This window comes from Bos javanicus, chromosome 7, assembly GCF_032452875.1.
Source record: "Bos javanicus breed banteng chromosome 7, ARS-OSU_banteng_1.0, whole genome shotgun sequence".
NCBI classification, from domain to species: domain Eukaryota; kingdom Metazoa; phylum Chordata; class Mammalia; order Artiodactyla; family Bovidae; genus Bos; species Bos javanicus.
The window spans coordinates 3980543-4002689 of NC_083874.1; the positions used below are offsets into that span (position 1 = coordinate 3980543).

At 48.6% G+C, this 22147-nt stretch overlaps 1 protein-coding gene across 2 annotated transcripts in view; it reads left to right on the top strand.

Moving 5' to 3' along the window:
• The window catches only part of SUGP1 (SURP and G-patch domain containing 1), a 32090-nt gene that overhangs the window by 7377 nt on the left and 2566 nt on the right, over window positions 1–22147 (top strand). Inside the window, exons 4-9 of one of the 2 annotated variants that reach the window (XM_061421445.1) lie at window positions 580–780; window positions 2843–2966; window positions 3283–3383; window positions 4263–4386; window positions 11422–11777; window positions 21280–21386. In XM_061421445.1, coding sequence (XP_061277429.1) covers window positions 580–780; window positions 2843–2966; window positions 3283–3383; window positions 4263–4386; window positions 11422–11777; window positions 21280–21386 — 1013 coding nt within the window. The remainder of the gene's footprint in view (window positions 1–579; window positions 781–2842; window positions 2967–3282; window positions 3384–4262; window positions 4387–11421; window positions 11778–21279; window positions 21387–22147) is intronic. The other variant, XM_061421446.1, reaches the window with a different exon arrangement.

Below are 22147 nucleotides of genomic sequence, written 5' to 3' on the forward strand. Positions count from 1 at the left end.
GTATCACTAGTCTGTGGATGGTGGAGAAGGCAATGGCACCCCACTCCAGTACTCTTGCCTGGAAAATCCCATGGACGGAGGAGCCTGATGGGCTGCAGTTCATGGGGTTGCGAAGAGTCAGACACGACTGAGCGACTTCCCTTTCACTTTTCACTTTCATGCTTTAGAAAAGGAAATGGCAACCCACTCCAGTGTTCTTGTCTGGAGAATCCCAGGGACGGCGGAGCCTGGTGGGCTGCCATCTATGGGTCGCACAGAGTCAGACACGACTGAAGCGACTTAGCAGCAGCAGCAGCAGTCTGTGGATATGGGTGTCAGAGCCACCTACCGCCAGAGTTGCCGCTTGCAGAGGCCTGGGCTGGGTGACCCCTATAGGTTGTTTCTCTCGAGGTCTCGAGGGTCCTCATCTGTAAGTGGGGGTGGCATCTTCCCTGAGTGCTTCTGAGCACCCACTGTCTGCCAGTGCTGTGCTGGAAGCTAAAGAGCGCAGCCAAGGGGGACTCGGGGCCGTTCAGGCAGGAAGACAAGGAAACCTGCACCACAGACCTTGAGTGTGGGTCTCCCTCCTTGTATCCCAAGATGCTCCCCCCAGCGCACCCACTGCCCCGCCTCGTGTGCTCCCCCGCACCGGGAAGAGGCCCCCCCTCATCAGTAGCCCGCTGGGCCAGGTGAAGAACTACATGCACGCCAAGCAGCTGCCTGTGGCCAGCCGCCCGAGTGTCTTCCAATCTCCTGATGAGGACGACGAAGAGGACTATGAACAGTGGCTGGAGATCAAAGGTAAGGTGCCAGGGCTGCTGCCCACCGTCCATAGCTGCTCTTCCAGCTCCACAGGCAGGCTCCATGGTCCCGGGGAAAGCACAGCCGGCTGTGGGTTGCTCGGGGTGTGGTCAGGGCGTTGCCACCAGGCCTCCAGGCTGAGCCAAGGGTCAGAGTGAGGCCCTTCAGGATGAGGGAGGTGAAGGAAGAGGTGAGGAGTAGACCATGGGGAGCCTGGAAGGGCTGCAGAGTGCGGGCTTCTTCCTGGGAGCTGTTTGGCTCATTGTCCACTTTTGTGGGGGCTGGTCTCATGGTGGGGTGGCGTTCTCAGGGGAGTGTGCACTTGTGCACTCCTCATCCAGTTCTAGAAGAGGAGCTCCTCAGTGTGGGTTAATTGTCTCCACTAGTTTGGGCCAGAGGTGTGAGCACAGGGGTTGGGAAGTGCTCTCTCCAGTCCAGCGCAGGATGGTCATTGGCCTTAGCTGAGCCAGTTCAGGCCCCGTGGTGGAGGAGGGCGGGGAGGGGGCTGGTGGCGGCACTCCCAGTGCGCCCAGCCATGTCCGTATTCAGAATGAGATGGGGTGCCACCTGAGCTACGTGGATCCCAGCCCTGGGCCTCCAGGGTGGCTGGTGCAGTCACGCCCCTGACAGTGAGGACAGACTGAAGTGACCATGCCATCATGTTGTGATAGCCTCTAGACGTCTTGCTCTGGGTGAGGTGCTGACTTCAGGCCTTGCATCTGAACAGAGCAGTGGCCAGCCTCGAACCCTGGAGCTGTAGTCAGAATGGAGCCAGTGAATGTGGTGTTTCCTCTGAGAGGTGCCCTGGCAGTCCCAGTGGTACCCTGCTGGGAACTGCCAGTTTAGGAGGGACAGTGGGTGCCTCAAGGCCCTTGAGACCTATTGTGGCCTGCTATTGATTTAACCTCAGAGAAGCAACTGCGCTTATAAAGTAACCAGGTTAGGATCGTTGCCAGGCATGTGGCAGGAGGGTGAGGCTGAGGGGAAGGTGGGCGCGAATGTCCCTGAGACCTCTTATAGGTCCTCTTGTAGGCCCTTCTTGGCCACACCTTGTACCACTCCTCTCTCCCAGCTCCTCCCGAGCTTCCTGGCAGTACAAGCAACAAGGAGAAAGAGAGAGGCCACAGACTCAGTGTCTCGCCCCATTGCCAGGAGAAGCAAACGTTCCTAAGCACTGACTGACATCAAGAAATTTCTCCTGGGAGCTCTCGTATGAGGGATTCAAGCTGTATGAAACAGGCCAGCAATAAATACAGAAGCAAGTTCCATGTGGCTCGAAGTAGAGGTCAATACAAATACAGAAATATATTTTTTAGTTTGGTTCACTGTAAATGCCCTGAGGTAACAATTAAGTCCGTCGCAGTGAGCCCCCCTAGCTCCCAGATGTTAGTCTGGAAACACACTTTCTTACTCACGGATGCCAGGACTTGTGGAGAATGGCTGGCACTCAGTCTGGGCAGGAAGTGTCTAACATGTCCCAGAAGCGCCCTTTCCCAGCAGATAGCAAGGAGGCAGGCAGAGACTCCTGGGGCCATGCCTGCAGGCCTTAGGAGCCAGTCTGAAGAAGCTCCACCAGCCACAGAGGGGAAGATGGAGCTTCTGTGATGACATGAATTGCGTTGGATTGAAACCTACCCGTGTCTTTCAATCATAGTTTATAGTGATATTTAAAAAAAAAATATCATCTTTGAAGGATGAAAGGGAACGAATATATTGTACTGAAATATAAAGAATTAAGTCATGTAAATAAAAGAATTGAGCATTCCAAAAAAGGGGGGGGAAGCTGGCTCTGTTTTCCGACATCTCCCTGCCAGCCTGGTAACTGGCTTGGCCTTTGGGAGGCTCACACACTTTTCTCCCCCCTTTGCGTGTCTCACAAAGGCTGTCTAGACCGACTCACCCTCATCATGGTGCTTTTGTGTATGGACTAGGACTCCCAACAGCCTCCCGCATTTCACCCTCTTTTCCCCCCACCCCTCTGTCCTTGTGGTCCATAGAGAGAGTGTGCCTGTTGACTGTGGGGTGTGTGAGTTGAACCCCAGTACTGACAGCCTCCTTAAAGTTTCACCCCCAGAGGGAGCCGAGACTCGGAAAGTGATAGAGAAATTGGCCCGCTTTGTGGCAGAAGGAGGCCCCGAGTTAGAAAAAGTAGCTATGGAGAACTACAAGGATAACCCGGCATTTTCGTAAGTATTTCTGGGAGGGGAAGGCCACTGGTACTTAATGTTCTTGCCACACGTTAGTACATGCCCACATTCTTATGAGGCCGTGGTGGTGACTGAGGCCGACCGGGGCTGGGTGCTTACTTGCGTGGGCCAGATACCACTTTGTATTCACACCGGAGATTGCCAGGGGCTCCAGTGTGGAGACTTACTTTTGGGCCCCGTGAAGGCGTCTCTGCTCACCAGCTTGCTTTTGCACACCATGTCTTCAGAAGCTGCATGGGCCCACCCATCCTTGTTGCTCATTTTCTACTCTCTGTTCTGTAAAACTCCTCTCCAGGTTTTTGCACGATAAGAATAGCAGGGAATTCCTCTACTACAGAAAGAAGGTGGCTGAGATAAGAAAGGAAGCACAGAAGTTGCAGGCAGCCCCTCAGAAAGGTAGGTGGGCGAGGGGGGTGGGAAGCTCTGGGGAGGCGTGTAGACAAACCACACCCCATGTGGACTTGGGGTCCTTTCCTGGAGCCCTCCTTGGCATGGGGTGGCGCTGACAGTGCAGGTTTGTGCCCTCCCAGGCAGCTGGGGTCATGCTGGGACTAGCACTGGTTGCCATTGCTCCGAGGAGTGGGGAAATGTAAGGGTCGAGGTGAAGATCAAGGGCATGTCCAGGAGCTCAGCTCCTGGGAAGTGCATGCAGGGAAGAAACGCTTGCCCCTTGGTTCATGGTCATTTTCACAAGTGCTTATGGGCACCTGCGGCATGCTGGGCACCAAGACACAAATGCAGTGCCTGACACTTGGCAGGGGTGGGCGGTGGAGTGAGGGGCCAGGAGACGGAGACAATTAGCTGGTTAGAGGGTGGTGGGATGACTGTCAGGGGAAGGGGGATGCTGTCTGGTCTCCAGTTGGGATGAAGTGAGGCCCCAGCCAAGTGCTGGTGGGTAGCAGGGGCCTTGATCTGTAAGCCGAACGTGGGCCGCATCCCCCCACATTACCTGGGCGGCTCCCATCAGAAAGGCCGAGATGGGGCTTCCTGTCTCCAGCCTGGACCAGGCCACCCCTCACCTCCTGTTCCCACCATCCCAGTGTGTGGTCCAAAACCCTCAGACCTATGGGGTGGGAAGGGGTGGAGCATGGGGGGGTGGAGGCTCAAGATATTATTAATTTTGCTTGGTTCCAGTACAGTAATCTGATTCCCATTTGCCTGTTTTTCTTTGTATTGTTCCTAAAATAAACCCCTCTTGTTTCCCGTGGGGTTCTTAGCAGAAATTAGGCTGTTGGGTGTGGTGAGTTGAGCTCAGTACTGACAGCCTGCTTAAAGTTTCACCCCCAGAGGACGAAGAGGTCAAAAACCTCGCAGAAAAGTTGGCCAGGTTCATAGCGGATGGGGGTCCCGAGGTGGAAACCATTGCGCTCCAGAACAACCGTGAGAACCAGGCATTCAGGTAAGGGGGAGCACCCACTGGGGGGTGGTAAACTCTCACCCTAGTCATAGCTTCCCTGCTGAGAAAATGGGGTCGGTATACTACTGAGACGCTCTAGGATCCCATGGCAAGAGGTTAGCAGAGCCAGACCCAGGTCCAGGAGTTTCTGATCACAGAGTTCAGCCCTGCTACCCCATCGGCATTCTCCAAGTGCACATTGGTTCCTGAGTCATCCCTGAGCCAGGTGTGTGAGGGCCTTTGGAGCCTTCTGTTCTCTGGGAGCCTCGTCGAGAAAGTCTCTAGCACTTTGCCTTGCTCTTTTTGTAGCAGAATAGGCTGGGCTCTCAAAGAGAAACTAACAGGCTTGTTGTTCGCTGTGTGCATCCTCTCATCTGTACAGCAAGGGAGATGATAGGAGAGTGGGGAACGTGGTACCTCAGACTCTGGGGCGGGCGGACCACAGCCTGTGTGCATGGTCCACAGAGCATGCAGGACAAGCAGCCGGGCCTCGCTGCTGTCCCCAGCCATGACACCACACGCCACCCCCTCAGGCTGGGTCTGTGCTCACCCACTGCCATTCTTTGGGTGGGTTCAGCCCCTGCTCTTTATGGGGGCAGGCTGCTGGGTGGCAGGATGTTGGGTGGGGTAGGGTGGTCACTGCTGCAGGGAGGGGCCAGGCAGAGGTTTGTGAGGTGGGCACTGAAGCCATTGTGAGGGTGATGCCCCCTCGAGGACACTTTGGGCCACAAGTAACACAGGTTCCTACTCAGTCAGTGAGGAGATGCGATGGCACTCGTAACAAAAAGTGTCGGAGCAGCAGCCATCTGGGCTGGTTGATTCAGCAGCTCTAGACGCCATCAGGGACACAGGAAGAAGGAAGCAGGAGTGGAGGCTGGGCAGGCGGCCAGTCGCATCTACCACACGTGAGGCAGCGTGAGCTAGACACGGAACACTGAAGGGCGTCTGGAGGGACTGCCATGCAGGAGTGATGCGGCAGAGATGGCAGAGGTGCAAGGCGAGTGTCGGTGCAGATGGGCCGCGGAGCCGGGCAGGGCTCAGTCCCAGAGGGCTCAGGCTCATTGAGAGCCTTTGGAGGGTCTGCACAGGGAGTCAGGGTCAGCTGTGCTTCAGCGTCATCTGGCCACAGCTGTGGAGGGTGGTCAGACCCAGCAGGTTGGGACACATTGGGGCACGGGGGAGCCATCAGGTGGGGCGGAGGAGGACTGCTGAGAGTTCACATGTTCCTGTGAGGGGTACCCAGGCATCTGGGAGCTTTCATGGGGGCCATGGGGCGTTCAGGTCTAGCGCTCAGAAGACCCAGGGTCTCCTCACAGTGTAGTGATACCAGCTGCTGCTCTGCACTGTTCAAACCAGTGTTACTTAGCAATCCATCACTACATCTTTTTTCCCTTCCTTCACATAAGTAAGTTCATTTATTTCAGTAGGAAACTTAGTGTCCAATCACTCATCATGACTAGAGCTGACTAAAAATCTATTGCAGGCAAAGTGGGTGAGGTAATGGGATTCTGTACAAAGCCTCCAGCCCAGGTGGCTCTCCCTGGTCAGAGGGTTCCTAGGCTCAGCAGCTCCAGCTGAGCCTTTCCTGTGGGGTCAAAGCCAAGAGACATTATCACCACAAGTGACTCCAGGCCCGCCCTGTGGCTGTTGCCCTTTGGGCAGGCATTGCTGGCAGGCATGCAGCTTGTGGGTAGTGACAGGGTGGCCGCTGGGGATGAGGGGCATGAGAGCCCGGGGGTGTCTGGCAGGGAAGCAGCTGAAGGTGACTCTTGTGGTCTGGGGGAGCTCATTTCCACACCAGAGCTGATCCACGGTCAGCACTCCCCGAGTTGGAGGAAGCATAAGCAAGGAAGGATCAGGGGTCTGGGCCGGCGTAAGACATGCAGGTTCACACCAAGCAGACGGTTTCCTCGCCCCTTGGTGTGGAAAGGGGGTGGGGGTCAGGTGCAAGGCAGCTCCTCTCACCCCCACATCTAACAGTCATCTGGTGTTCCTGCTGCTCTTAGTCCTTTGCTGTTCTCCTGATTTCTGAGGAGCTCTGTGTTTTGGGAAACATAATAGCTATGCTCATCTGTGGAGAAGCTGGAAATACCTGTTCCTTTGACCAGTCATCCCACTTCTGAGATGCCATCCCCAGAAATAATGTTACATATAGCACTGTCGTAAGTCATGAAAAATTAGTAACACAACGAATGTCTAGCCCCAGAGGGCTAAACCCAGTGTAATCTTGGCCATCGGAAGTCACGCTGTTGAAGGCGGCAGCAGCCAGCAAATCTCAAGCCGTGTGTAGCTCTTAACACATCACCTGGGTGAACCATGTTCTTCACAGCAGCCTGGCCTGTTGGCCTTCAACCCGTGAGGGAACCAAGGAGGCCGGTCTGCGGAGATGCCTTCACTACCATGCCATGCTGCAGTCTAATGGGAAAGCCATATGTTGTTGGGTTAAGAAACTTTAAAAAAAAATCAGGATATGGAAAATAGAATCACACCTCTGTTCAAATATAACTCCACTGAAAATAAGTCTGGAAGGAAATACACCAAAGTGTTAACTTTGGTTAACTCTGCCCACTCCAACCAGAGGGGTCTTTGTTGTAAAATCCCCTGCACTTGTGCCCAGGGCCCACAGTGAGCAAGGACTCTCCTTGCCAACAGGCTTACCATGGGGGGCTTGTGGGTGCTGCCTCTCAGAGCAGCTCTGAGGAGACGCAGCAGGAGCCATCAGCTGAGGCCAGGAAGAGGCAGGCCTGTGAGCCTAGAGGAGACCCACTCCATTTGGCACTGCCTCCCTGCCCCAGTGGGTGAATTCCCCAGTCTGCTTTTCTTGGAAAAATCAGATTGCTTTAAATCCATGTCCTGGTTGCCATGAGTCTTTTTTAAATCCAGCCATCTGCTCCCTTCCATCTTTGAACAACTTCTTGCTTTGGTCTCTTATATTTTAAGATGTTATTTTTGGAGCAGTTCTAGGTTCACAGCAGAATTGAGGAGAGGCTACAAACACTTCCTATGTGCCCCCTTCCCTGACACACGCACAGCTTCCCTCGTTATCAACATCCCCACCAGAATAGTATATTTGTTACAATCAGTGAACCAGTATTGACATACCATAATCACCCAAAGTCTGTGGTTTACATTAGGGTTCACTCTTGGTGGTGTGTGTTCACTGGGTTTGGACAAATGTGTAATGACATGTGTCTGTCATTATATATTCAGAGTCTTCGTTCTCTCTGCCCTAAAATTCCCTGTGTTCTGCCTGTTCATCCCCTCTTCCTCCCCAAGCCCTGGCGACCACTGATCTGTTTACTAATTCTAGTTTTGTCTTTTCCAGAATGTCATTTAATTGGAATCATAGTATGTTGCATTTTCAGATAGGCTTTCTTTACTTGGTAACGTGCATTTAAGGTTGCTCCGAGTCTTTTTTTTTTTTCCCCTTGTAGCTTGATAGCTCATTTCTTTTTAGCACTGAATAATTTTCCCTTGTCTGGATGTACCACCGTTTATCCATTCACCTCTTTCAGGACATCTTGGTTGCTCCCAAGTTTTTGCAGTTATGAATAAAGTTGCCTTAAACATCTGTATTCAAGGTTTTTATGTGGACATAAATTTTCAGCTCTTTATGTACCAAAAAGAGTGTTGGTTGGATTGTATGGCGTATTTAGTTTCGTGAGACACTGCCAAACTGTTCCAGAGTGGGCTGTACCTTTCGCGTTGCCCCCCAGCAATGAATGAGTTTCAGTTGCTCCATATCCATATCAACATTTGATGTTGTCGTGTTTTGGATTTTGGCCATTCTTATAGATATGTTGTGATAGTCGTTGTTTTGATTTGCATTTCTCTGATGACATGATGTAGAATATCTTTCCATAATGTTTATTTGCCATCTGTAAATCTTTGGTGTGGTGTGTGTTAAGGTCATTGACCTGTTTTTTATTGACATACTTGTTTTCTTTTTTTTTTGCCTGTTAAGAGTTCTTGGTATATTTTGGGTAACAGTCTTTATCAGATGTGTCTTTCACAAATATTTCTCCCAGTCTGTGGCCTGTCTTCTCATACTCTTGACTTTGTCTTTTGGAGAGCGGAAGTTTTTAATTTTAATTAAGTCCAGTTTATCAACTGCTTTCATGGATCGTGTGCCTTTGATGTTGTATCTAAAAAGTCCTTGGCATACCCAAGGTTATGTAGATATCCTTCTGTGTTTTGTTTACAGATTCAGGTTTTACATTTAGATCAGTGATAAGCTTTTTGAGTTAATTTTTGTGAATGTGAAGCTTATACGGTCTGTGTCCAGTTTGTGTGTTTTTTGGCGTGTGTCTGTCTGGTTTCAGCACTATCCCTTAGAAAGACTGTTTTTGCTCCATTGCATTGCTTTTGCTCCTTGGTCACAGAACCGTTGACTGTATGTGCCTGGGTCTGTTTCGAGCTCTTTATCCTGTTCTTTTGGCCTGTTTGTCCATTTTCTCTCCAGTCCCCCGCTGCCTTGATTACTGTCAAGATAATACTGATTACTGACAAGATGATACTGGCTTTACAGGAAGCCCTGAAGTCAGGGAGTGTCAGTCCTCTGGCTTTGTTCTTCCTTTTCAGTATTGTGTTGGCTGTTGTGGGTCCTTTGTCTCTTTATATAAACTTTCAAATCAGTTTGTCAGTTTGTACAGAATAACTGATTCCAACTGGAATTGCACTAAATCTGGAAATCAAGTTGAGAATAACTGACACCTTGACAACACTGAGTAACTTTCTATCTGTGAACATGGATTATCTCTTCATTTATTTAGTTCTTCTTTGAATTCATTCATCAGAGTTTTTTAGTTTTCCACATACAGATCTGGTACATATCCTGTTAGACTTACACCTGTGTATTTCGTTTGGGGAAATGCTACTGTAAATGGTATGATGTTTTTAATGTCAAATTCCATGTATTCGTTGCTGGTGTATAGGAAAGTGATTGACTTCTGTAGATTAACCTTGTATCCTGGAGCCTTGCTATAATAGCTTATGAAGTTTTAGGGGGTTTTTTGGTCTATTCTTTTGTGTTTTTTTTTTTTTTTTTTTTCTGCACAGACGATCATGTCATATTTCTTCCTTCTCAGTATACTTTCTGTTCTCTTTTCTCCTCTTACCGTATTAGCTAGAACTTTCTGTATGCTAATGAAAAGCATTGGCGAGGTGGGATATTCTTGGCTTGTTTCTCTTAGTGAAAAAGCATGAGGTTTCTCATCATTATGATGTTATTGGGTATTTTGGTAGATACTCTATCACGTGGAACAAGTTTGCCTGTACTCCTGGTTCACTGAGAGTTTTCCTCATGAATGGGTATTAGATTTTGTTAAGTCTCAAGCTTTTTCTGCAGCAATTGATGTGATCATGGGGTTTTCTTTTTTAGCCTATTGACCTGATGGATTACATTACTTGATTTTCAAGTATTGAACCAGTCTTGCATGCCTAGAATGAATCCCACTTGGTTGTGGTGTATAATTCTTTTTTTTACATTAATGGATTAGGTTTGCTAACATTTTATTGAGAATTTTGACATCTGTGTTCATGAGAGATGTTGGTCTATAGTTTTCTTATAATGTTGTCTGGTTTTGCTGTTAGGGTAATTGAATAACTTAAAAAGTATTCCGTCTGCTTCTCTCCTCTGAAAAGGATTGTACAGAATTGGTATAATTTCTTCTTTAAATATTTGGTAGAATTCACCAGGGAATTTAATTGGTTCACTTTAATAAAAATAGGCCTGTTCAGATTGTCTGTTTCTTCGTTTTGTGAGTGTTGGCAGGCTGTATCCTTCAAAGAATTAGCCTGTTTCATCTGGGTTATCAAGTTTGTGTGCATAGAGTTGTTCGTAGTAATCCATAGTATTTTTAAAGTCCATGGGATCTGTAGTGATGGCTGCCCTTTCATTTCTGTTGTTAGTAATTTGTGTCCTCTTTTTTTCTTAGCTTGGCTAGAAGCGTAATGATTTTATGATCTCTGTTTCTTTCAGTTTTTACAAATGTTCCTCATCGAGTTTTCTGAAGGGCATACATGCTTGTACTGTGACCCAGAAATACAAAGAAGATGCCACAGGCTCCCCCATCCCTCCGTCCCACCCTGAGTACCAACATTAGCAGACCTGGGAGTCCTTCCATCCCTCTGGTGGCTCTCATGTAGAAATAGTCTGTGGATTTTTTTTCCTGCTAACTTTTACAAAAGGAATTTACAGTGCACTGGAGCCGCATGTTACTTCTGTAGTACAGCGTTGTGCTGTGACTGCCGTTCCAGGTTTGTGAGTGCAGGTCTAGCCACTTCTTGTCAAGGGCTATGTAATCTCTGCTCTGGACAGGCTTTGCTATATAGAACAGGGCTGTGATGCTCCCCTCCAGTATGGACTCTAGAGGTGGGACTGTTGGCTCAGTACATACAGAGCCTGAGAGATGCCAGGTGGGTGCAGACCTGCAGGGTCTGCCTGCTCTGAACCCAGCATCCTCTGCTCTGTACTTGGGGACCCACAGCTTCTGGCAAGGCTGTTAGTGAGCTGCCTGTCTGTTCCAGACTCCAGTGTCTTTGCTTTGTCTCTGTCCACTGTTGATGCCTCTCAAGGATGCATCAGAGAGGAGCACAGATGTGCCCAGCTGTCAGGTTTGGGTCAGAACCTGCCCTTTCTGCCACCGGGGGTCTCTCGCTACTCAGGAGTTCTTGGTTTGTAAGCACTGGTGCCTTCATCTAGGATGGCTGGGCAAGGTCTGAGAGAGCGTGCACCTTTTCCTTCAAAGCAGGGGATCAATGATAGTGTGACAGGCATCCAGTAAGGATAGGGTAGGGGCTTGGCAGGACCCTTAGCTCGCAGGAACAGCATCATGAAAGGCTGTGGGCATGTCACCAGGGCCAGAAACCACTGAGACCTGGCGGGCAGGAGGTCATGGTAGAGCTCTATCGTGACACGACCCTGAAGTGACCCTGGCTGACCTGGGTATACCTTTGCAAAGCAAAGCCCGACCTTCTACCCTAAATCGGGTAGGGTCTGGGGCCCAACTACAGTCTGCCCCCTACTCTCTTTTGCAGCTTTCTATATGAACCCAACAGCCAAGGGTACAAGTACTACCGCCAGAAGCTGGAGGAGTTCCGGAAAGCCAAGGCTGGTCCCACGGGCACCCCCACGGCACCTGACCTCGGGCTGAAGCGCACATCTCCTCCTGAGACCCCGTTGGGGTCCACGCCCACTGCCACTGCCTGCCCTACCTCATCTGCCCCCCTGCCCACTGCCAACCCACCTGCCGCCGCCCCAGGGAAGCCGGCCACCACAGCCAACGTGAAGAGGAAGCGAAAGAGCCGGTGGGGGCCTGAAGAGGACAAGGTGGAGCTCCCGCCCGCCGAGCTGGCGCAGAGGGACGCGGATGCTGCTCCCTCGCCTCTGTCAGGTGGGCCAGCCCCTGTGTCAGCGTGCGGGGAGGCTCTGGCATCTGTCACTGAGCGTAGTGCTCTCAGGGTTCATCTGCGTGGTAGCACACGTCACAGTTCCGTTTGTTTCCATGGCTGAGTAGTAGTCCAGTGTATGATAGACAGCATTTTGTTTATCCATTCATCAGTTGTTCAGAAGCCTGAGTTGTTAAGAGGCTTTTTAGTTCCTCTTCACTTTCTGCAATAAGGGTGGTGTCATCTGCATATCTGAGGTTATTGATATTTCTCCCGGCAATCTTGATTCCAGCTGTGCTTCTTCCAGCCCAGTGTTTCTCATGATGTACTCTGCATATAAGTTAAATAAGCAGGGTGACAATATACAGCCTTGACGTACTCCTTTTCCTATTTGGAACCAGTCTGTTGTTCCATGTCCAGTTCTAACTGTTGCTTCCTGACCTGCATACAGATTTCTCAGGAGGCAGGTCAGGTGGTCTGGTATTCCCATCTCTTTCAGAATTTTCCACAGTTTATTGTGATCCACAGAGTCAAAGGCTTTGGCATAGTCAATAAAGCAGAAATAGATGTTTTTCTGGAATCACTCTTTTGCTTTTTCGATGATGCAGCAGATGTTGGCAATTTGCTCTCTGGTTCCTCTGCCTTTTCTAAAACCAGCTTGGACATCTGGAAGTTCACGGTTCATGTATCGCTGAAGCCTGGCTTGGAGAATTTTAAGCGTCACTTTACTAGCGTGTGAGTTGAGTGCAATTATGCGGTAGTTTGAGTGTTCTTTGGCACTGCCTCTCTTTGGTGATTTTGATTACTTACTGCATATATGTAGGAGTGGAATCCCTAGGTCTTACGGTAATTCTGTAACTTACTGAGGAATTGCCAAACTGTTTTCTATAGCAGCTGCACCATTTTACATTCCCATCAGCCATGCACAAAGGTTTGAATTTCTTCACATTCTCACCTTATTATTTTAGCTATCCTAGTAAGAGTAAAGTGAAATCACAGTGTAATTTTGATTTGCGTTTCCTTAATGACTAATGGTGTTGAGCATCTTTTCATGTATTATTGGTTATTTGTATAGTTTAGTTAGAGAAATGTCTATTTTAGTCCTTTGCCCATTTTAAAAAAATTATTTATTTATTTTTGACTGCTCTGGGTCTTCATTGCTGTGCAGGGACCTTCTCTAGTTGGTAGCAAGGAGGGGCAACTCTTACTGTGGCATGCAGGCTTCTCGTTGTGGTCCTTCTCTGGCTGCAGAGCACAGGCTCTAGGGTGCGCGGGCTACAGTAGTTACAGCCATGGGCTTCTGTAGTTGTGCTGCACGGGCGTAGCTGCTCCAGGGCACGTGGGATCTTCCCAGAGCAGGGATCCAACCCATGTTCCCTGCGTCAGCAGGCCGATTATTAACCATTGGGCCACGGGAAGTCTGGCCCATTTTTTAGTTATTTGCCCTTTTGTTATTGAGTTGTAGGAGTTCTTTTTATGTTTTAGATACTAACTGCTATTGAGATACATGATTTGCAAATATTTTTTTCTAGTTTTATGGGCTGTATTTAAAAATAATTTTTTATTATTAATGTTCTCTTAATGTCCTTTGACACACAAAAGTTATAATGTTCAATTTATTTTTTCTTTTGTTGCCCACATCTGAAAGTCTTGAAGATATGCCTCTGTTTTCTTCTAAGGGTTTTTATACCGTCCTGGTAGCTCAGCTGGTAAAGAATCCTCCTACAATGCAGGAGACCCCAGTTTGATTCCCGGGTCAGGAAGAGTTTTATAGTTTTAGCTCATAAAATTGAGTTAATTTTTGTACATGATATGAAGTAAGGGTCCAGCTTCATTTCTTTGCACGTGGAGATCCCATTTCCCCAGTACCATTTGTCAAAGAGATTGTGATTCTTTCTCCACTGAATGGTCTCTCCACGCCTTGTCAAAAGTTCCCCAGATGCAGGAGTTCGTTCGGGGTTCTCTGTTCTATCACAGTGGCTGTGTGCTTCTCCTTATGCCAGCAGCACGCTGTTTTGATTATTATAGCTCTGTGGTAAAATGTTAAATCGGGAGTATCTGCTTTTCAACTTTGTTCTTTTTTAGGCTTTGGCTATTCTAGGTCCTTTGACTTTTTGTATGAATTTTCAGATGAGCTATTCCATTTCTGCAAAAAGCATTGTTGGGATTTTGATAGGGTCTGTATTAAATCTGTAGATTGCTTTGGGTAATATTGACATGTTAACATTTGAGTCTTCCAATCTGAGAAGTGAGATTGGAATCCAATCTGAGAACTGAGATTCCCTTCTGAGAATCTGGTTGGATGGCATCACTGACTCAATGGACATGAGTCTAAGAAGCTCCAGGAGCTGGTGATGGACAGGGAAGCCTGGCGTGCTGCAGTCCCTGGGGTTGCAAAGAGTTGGACACAACTGAGCAACTGGACTGAACTGAATCTGAGAACACAGGAGAGCTTTCCCGTTTGCATTTATTTGTTTATTTTTGGCTCTGCTGGGTCTTTTTTTGCTGTGCAGGCTTTCCTCTAGCTGCGGCAGGTGGGAGGGCTGCTCCAGTTGCAGCTGCTCCGCTTCTCACTGCGGCGGCTTCTCTCACTGCAGAGCCTGAGCTCCACCGTTGTTCCAGCTTCTCACTGCGGTGGCTTCTCTCACTGCAGAGCCTGGGCTCCACCGTTGCTCCGGCTTCTCACTGTGGTGGCTTCTCTCACTGCAGAGCCTGGGCTCCACCGTTGTTCCAGCTTCTCACTGTGGTGGCTTCTCTCACTGCAGAGCCTGGGCTCCACCGTTGTTCCAGCTTCTCACTGCGGTGGCTTCTCTCACTGCAGAGCCTGGGCTCCACCGTTGTTCCAGCTTCTCACTGCGGTGGCTTCTCTCACTGCAGAGCCTGGGCTCCACCGTTGTTCCAGCTTCTCACTGCGGTGGCTTCTCTCACTGCAGAGCTTGGGCTCCAGGCGCACAGGTTTTGGTAGTTGCAGTTCGAGGGCTCTAGAGCACAGGCTCAGTAGTTGTAGCTCACAGGCTTAGCTGCTTCTCGGCCTGTGGAATCTTCCCAGACCAGAGACTGAACCTGTGTGTCCTGCATTGGCAGGCAGATTCTTTACTACCAAGCCATCAGGGAACCCTTTTTATGTATCTTTTTAAGATTGCTGAATTCATGTATTACCATAACAGTCTTCAGGGTTTTCTAGATATATATAGATCATGTCATGTGCAAATAAGGATAGTTTTATGTCTTCCTTTCCAACTTGGATGCTTCTTACTGCTTTTTCGTGCCTAATTGCTCTAGTTAGGATTCACAGTACTGTGTTGAACAAAAGTGGTGAAAGCAGGCATTCCTGCCTGTTCCTAATTCTTAGGGGGAAAGCTGTTGGTCTTTCACCATTGAGTGTTATGATTGTGTTTTTTTAAATAGCTGGCCCTTGTCATGTTGAAGAAGTTCCCTTGTCTTTACTGAGCATTTTTATCATGAGAGAGTGTTTGATTTTGTCAAATGCTTTTTCTACATCAATTGAAATGATCGTGTGGATTTTTTTCTGTTTCTGTTAAAGTGGAGTATTGTGTTGATTGGTTTTTGTGTGTTGAACCACTCTTGCATTCCTGGAATAAATCCCAGTCTGTTATAGCAAATAATTAGTTTAACATGTTGATAGCCTTAGTTTTGCTAGTATTTTGTTGCAGATTTCTGCATCTTGACTCATAAAGATTATTGGTCTGTAGTTTTCTTATATTGTCTTAGTCTGCCTTTCATATCAGGGTAACACTGAGCTCATAGAATGAAGTAGAAAGTGTTGTCTACTTTTAATTTTTTGGAAGAATTTGAGTAGCATTGGTGTTAAATCTCCTTTTAAATCTTGGGTAGAATTTACCAGTGACACCATCTGATTCTGGGCTTTTTTGGGGGGTTGGGGAGGAGAAGGTTGGGTATTGATTCATTCCCACTAGTTGTTATAATTCTGTTCAAGTTTTCTGTTACTTTTTGAGTTAGTTTTGGTAGTTTGTGCTGTTTAGTATTCTTTTATCATTCTTTTGTTTTTGTAAAGTCATTAGTAATACAGTGCTGTGCTTAGTCGCTCAGTGGTGTCTGACTTTTCGACCCCATGGACTTCAGCCCACCATGGGGATTCCATGGGGATTCTCCAGGCAAGAATACTGGAGTGGGTTGCTATGCCCCCCTCCAGGGATCAATCAGTTCAGTACAGTCGCTCAGTCGTGTCCGACTCTTTGCAACCCTGTGAATTGCAGCATACCAGGCCTCCCTGTCCATCAACTCCCGGCGTTTACCCAAACTCATGTCCATCAAGTCGGTGGTGCCATCCACCTCTGTCGTCCCCTTCTCCTCCTGCCCCCAGTCCTTCCCAGCATCAGGGTCTTTTCCAATGAGTCAACTCTTCGCATGAGGTGGCCAAAGTATTGGAGTTTCAGCTTCAACATCAGTCCTTCCAATGAACACCCAGGACTGATCTCCTTTAGGATGGACTGGTTGGATCTCCTTGCAGTCCGAGGGACTCTCAAGAGGCTTCTCCAACACCACAGTTCAAAAGCATCAATTCTGTGCTCAGCTTTCTTCACAGTCCAACTCTCACATCCTTACATGACCACTGGAAAAACCATAGCCTTGACTAGACGGACTTTTGTTGGCAAAGTAATATCTCTGCTTTTTAATATGGTGTCTAGGTTGGTCGTAACTTTCCTTCCAAGAAGTAAGCGTCTTTTAATTTCATGGCTGCAGTCACTATCTGCAGTGATTTTGGAGCCCAAAAACATAAAGTCTGACACTGTTTCCACTGTTTCCCCATCTGTCTCCCATGAAGTGATGGGACCAGATGCCATGATCTTCGTTTTCTGAATGTTGAGCTTTAAGCCAACTTTTTCACTCTCCTCTTTCACTTTCATCAAGAGGCTTTTTAGTTCCTCTTCACTTTCTGCCATAAGGGTGGTGTCATCTGCATATCTGAGGTTATTGATATTTCTCCCGGCAATCTTGATTCCAGCTGTGCTTCTTCCAGCCCAGTGTTTCTCATGATGCACTCTACATTTAAGTTAAATAAGCAGGGTGACAATATACAGCCTTGACATACTCCTTTTCCTGTTTGGAACCAGTCTATTGTTCCATGTCCAATTCTAACTGTTGCTTCCTGACCTGCATACGGGTTTCTTAAGAGGCAGGTCAGGTGGTCTGGTATTCCCATCTCTTCCAGAATTTTCCACAGTTTATTGTGATCCACAGAGTCAAAGGCTTTGGCATAGTCAATAAAGCAGAAATAGATGTTTTTCTGGAACTCTCTTCCTTCAGTAGTTCCCCATTATCTATGTTTTTGCTTTCTGTGTGGTTTCAGTTACCCACCATCAACTGTGGTCCAAAAATATTAAATGAAAAATTCCAGAAATAAAAATTAATACATTTTAAATTGTGAGCCCATTCTGAGAACTGTGATGAAATCTTGTGCTGTCTGGTCCATCCTACCTGGGACATGAATCATCCCTTTGTCTAACTTATTCCACCCATTGTTATTGTCTGTTCAGTTGCTAAGTCATGTCCGACTCTTTGCGACCCTATGGACTGCAGCAGCCAGGCTTCCCTGTCCCTCAGTATCTCCTGGAATCTTTGCGACCCTGTGGACTGCAGCAGCCAGGCTTCCCTGTCCCTCACTATCTCCTGGAGTTTACTCAGATTCATGTTTATTGAGTCAGTGATGCCATCTAACCATCTCATCCTTTGCCGCCCTCTTCTCCTTTTTGCCATCAACCTTTCCCAGTATCAGTATCTTTTCCAGTGAGTCAGCTCTTTGCATCAGGTGGCCAAAGTATTGGAGCTTCAGCTTCAGCATCAGTCCTTCCAGTGAATATTCAGGGCTGAAAACCAGAGTCCTCAGGGGACTCTGAAGAGTCTTCTCCAGCACCACAGTTGAAAGGCACCAGTTCCTCAGTGCCCACGCCTTAGTCACTTAGTTACTCGGTCGTCAGGTTGGCTGTCGTGGTATTGCAGTGCTTATGTTCATGTAACCCTTACTTTACTATTCTCCGTAATAATGACCTCAAAGCACAAGAATAGCGATGCTGGCAGTTCAGACATGCCGAAGAGAAGCTGTAAAGTATTTCCTTTAAGTAAAGAGTTGCTTAAAGTTCTTGGCTTAATAATCTTCAGTTACCAAGATCTACAGTAAGAAAAGATCATCTATTTATGAAATTTTGAAGAAGGAAAAAGAAATCTGTGCTAGTTTTGCCATCATATCTCAAACTGCAAAAGTCACAGCCACGGTGTGTGCTAAACATGTGCTTTGTTAAGATGGAAAACGCATTACATTTGTGGTGAAACATTTTGGGAGAGAAACCACATTCACATAACTTACTATGGTATATTGTTATAACTGTTCTATTTTATTATTAGCTATTATTAATATTACTGTGTCTAACCTGTAAACTAAACTTTATCATGGGTTGGTATGTATGCAGTGGGTGTGTGTGGGGGGGAGTGTGTGTGTGTGTATATATACACAGGGTTCAGTACTATCTGCAGTTTGAGGCATCCTGTGGGGGGGTCTTGGAATTTATCCCCTACTGGTGAAGTTGACTGCTGTATCTCCCTGTTGTTTAAGTATTTGAGTCTTCTCTCTTTTTTCCTTAGGCAGTCTATCTAAAGATTTGTCCATTTGCTTTGTCTTTTCAAGAAACTAACTTTTGGTTTCATTGATTTTTCTCTCTCATATTTTTCTGTTTCCTATTTTATCTCCATTCTGATCTTCATTTCCTTCATTCTGCTAGCTCAGGAATTAGTTTGTTCTTCTTTTTCTGGTTCCTTATGATGGACAGCTAGGTGCTGGTTGGAGGTCTGCCTTCTTTTTTTAATATGAGCGTCTGAACTATGAATTTTCCTCTTGGCCGTGCTTGTGCTGCGCCCCATAAATGTTGGTGTGTCGTGTGCCTTTGTGTTCATTTGTCTCTTAAGCATCTTCTGATCTCTTGTGATTTCTTCTTTGACCCATTGGTTTTTAAGATTGTGTTTACTTTCCACATTTGTGAGTTTTCCAGTTTTCCTTCTGTCACTGATTCCTCATATCATTCCATTTTGATCAGAAAAGATGACTTTTATTCAAATTGTTATGTAACCTGACACGTGACCTATCCTGGAGAATGTTCCGTGTGTGTGTGTGTGTTCCAGAACACTGTGTGTTCCGCTGCTGTTGGATTGCGTGTTCTGTAGATAATCCAGTAGGTCTTGGTTGGCTTGTAGTTTCGTTCAGTCCTCTGTCTTCTTACTGATCTTCTGTTTAGATGCTCTGTTCATTATTTAAAGTAGGATATTGAAATCATCAACAGTTACTACAGAATTGTTTGTTTCTGCCTTCAGCTTTGTCGGGTTTTGCTTCATTTATCTCGGAGCTCTGTTAGGTCTGTGTGTGTCTGTGTGTGTTAGTCGCCCAGTCATGTCTGATTCTCTGCGACTCCATGGACTGTAGCCCGCAAAACTCCTCTGTCCGTGGAATTCTGCAGGCACGAGTACTGGCGTGGGTTGCCATGCCCTTCTCCAGGGAATCTTCCCAACCCAGGGACTGAACCCAGGTCTTCTGCGTTGCAGACAAATTCTGTAGCATCTGAGCCACCAGGGAAGCCCCAAGGTCTATGTATATAGCACATCTTTTGTTAATGTGTAGCATCCTTCTTTGTCTCTCATAATCTTTTTTGACTTAGTCTATTTTGTCCGATACTAGTATGGCCAGAGCAGCTCTCTCTTGGTTACTATTTGCATCTTTTTCTTTCCTTTCACTCTCAACCTGTTTGTGTCTTTATCTAAAATAAGTCTCTTATAGACAACATATGGATGGTCCTGATTTTCCCTAAGCTCTAAAGTACTTGGATTTAGTCTTGTCATAGAAGGCTCAGGAAATGTACAATGATAAGCACAGTAATCGCTACAGTTGGTTTTGTGCAGCTACCTCCAGCTTCCCCCTCCTTGACAGCAGTTTCAGGGACAGCCAACGTGTGGCCTCATTGCTCATTTTCTACCACAGGCCGTTAAGGGTGGGGGTCTGTTGTCATGGCATCATGTAGGAGATATTGATGACCAGTAAGCTCATGCTCTCTGTCTGACTTCACCACGCAGCCTGTACTATGGGCAGAACCCTCTCAACATCCCTCAGCCCTGACTTGACTGGCGCTGGACACACAAGCATAGAAAAGTCCTGTGTGACCTGACGCCAACAACTACATTTGCCATCCAAGGATGGGCTGAAATGGAAGGCATCTCAGCCAGGTCATAGGCTGACCTGTAGGCTCTGCCTACTCTGAGAGTAGTCTCCTGCTCAGTGTTCCCTTGGCTAAAGAGAAAGGCTACTACCTGAAGAGTTTAGTACCCACTGGGGCTCTAGATCTCATCTCTGCCCAGGGTTGATGCTGCTAGGGTCGAATTGCCGCCCAGGTTCCAAACGTGGTGCCCAGTATACAGGAGGGTGCTCAGATGTGAGGGCTGCTCTCATGCATGCATGTCCCAGCTCAGAGGTCATGTCCCTGCGGTCCAGCCCCAGCTGCTGAAGTGTCCTTCACGATCTAGGGAACACGTACCGGCTCCAGAGTCTCAGGTTCAGGTTCAAGCCCCACGTTGTTCCCAGGGAATTGTGGGCAGCCCCGCCCCTGCCCCCCAGCCCGCTCACTGATGAAATGGCCGGGGGAGGAGAGGGACTTCGGGCCTGATCCAGGTGAACAGCAGACTGCTCAGACCTTGGCTCCTTTGTTCTCTCCATGGTGTGTCCCAGTGTCCTCTAGAGCCCCCACAGACTGAGGGATTAGGGGACAGTCTTAGGGTCCAGAAGCACCTGCGAGTGGTTCTTGCAGGCAAAGCCCCAGCCCCGTTGATCTGGGAAGGCCTGGCTCTTCCAGCCTCCAGAGAGGCCTCTGCACCTCTTCTGCCTGAGTTGCTCCCCAGGCAGCCACCCGCTGCAGGGAGGTGGTTTCCAGCACTCAGATGGAGCCTTCACAGCATCTTCATGAATTAGTGTTGTAGGTTCCAGCCAAGCTCCAAAGCTGACACCACATTAAATGTTGGTTGCTTTAAAGATGGCTGGCTGCCTCTCAAGCAGGCGCTGACAGCGTTCTGATGCTGGCTCCACACCTGTGTGTCTGTACTGCGTGTCTCATCACCGTAGGGCTTGCTCCCAGGAGCCCGTGTGCACGCACGCACGCACACTCTTAGCTGCCATGTCTCTGGCTGTGCAGATTTCCCCTCCTTGTCACCTGTTAGCTCTGTCACCTTGAGTGGGGCCCAGACCTCTTGAGTTTCGGTGCCAGCATCTGCAGTGGGGGTCATAGAGCCTGCCTGGAGCAGTCACGGGGGAATGGAACTGCATGCACAAAAGCCCCACGAGGTCACCAAGTGACATGCGTGCTGACTGCTCCTGCTTCAGGGTCCTGCCACGTGTGGGCACCTCAGGTGCGCCAGCTCGTGTACTCTGCCTTGGACGCAAGTGCTGGCTGGGCGCACGTGTCCAATACTGACCAGCCTGTGTCTTGTTTCTAGTTCAGGACCTCAAGGGTCTTGGCTACGAGAAGGGGAAGCCCGTGGGTCTGGTGGGTGTCACGGAGCTTTCGGATGCCCAGAAGAAGCAGCTGAAGGAGCAACAGGAGGTAAGGCCCGGGGGGCAGAGCAGACAGGCCTCTGCCCGGTGGTGCAGTGGTCATAGTGTATTCTTTCTGAGCCTCTGTGTGGTGCCAGGTGGACCCCACACTCGGGAGAGGCTCTTGGTTAGGTAGGTCCCCTGTCAGTGGCATGCCATCCCCCAAGGGCCCTCCCCAGCCCACAGCTGTGTCCAGAGCCCGGCCTCCTCATGCTGCCTGAACAGCCTCTGCCCCAAATGCTTCATGGCTGCTCCCCACTGCACTCGTGGGCTGGTCCCGACTGGATGGTCTCTATTTAAGTTTTCCTTACAGTTCCTCCAGCACTCAATACAGAATAAGCCTGGCTGGTACCGGGTGCCCTGAATGGTGTGACAGCTGCCCAGATGGTGTTGGGCATTGGAGGGAGGGCTGGCTCACTGCGTGTTCTGTGGCCAGAACACAGACCGCTGGAATAGCTGGGACAGCTTGCCCAGGCCACCACCTCAGGCTGGCGGCCGTGTCCCCTCACCCTCAGTCCTCCCAGGGCTCAGAAGCCCCTGTCACCCGTTTGGGCCATAGTGATGGTGCCCAGGGTATTGCAGATTCTAGGCCAGGCTCTGGGAAAAACGAGAACGAGGTCCTCCCTGCTCACAGCAGAGGTTCAGGAAACCCAGGGCATGTCCTGGCACCAGATTCAGTGCCTTCCTGAACACTTGCTCCGAGCAGGCTCTGCTGTGCCTGCCCCAGGGACGGGGAGGGAGCGCCCATCATGCACGGAGTGTGGGGGGGGC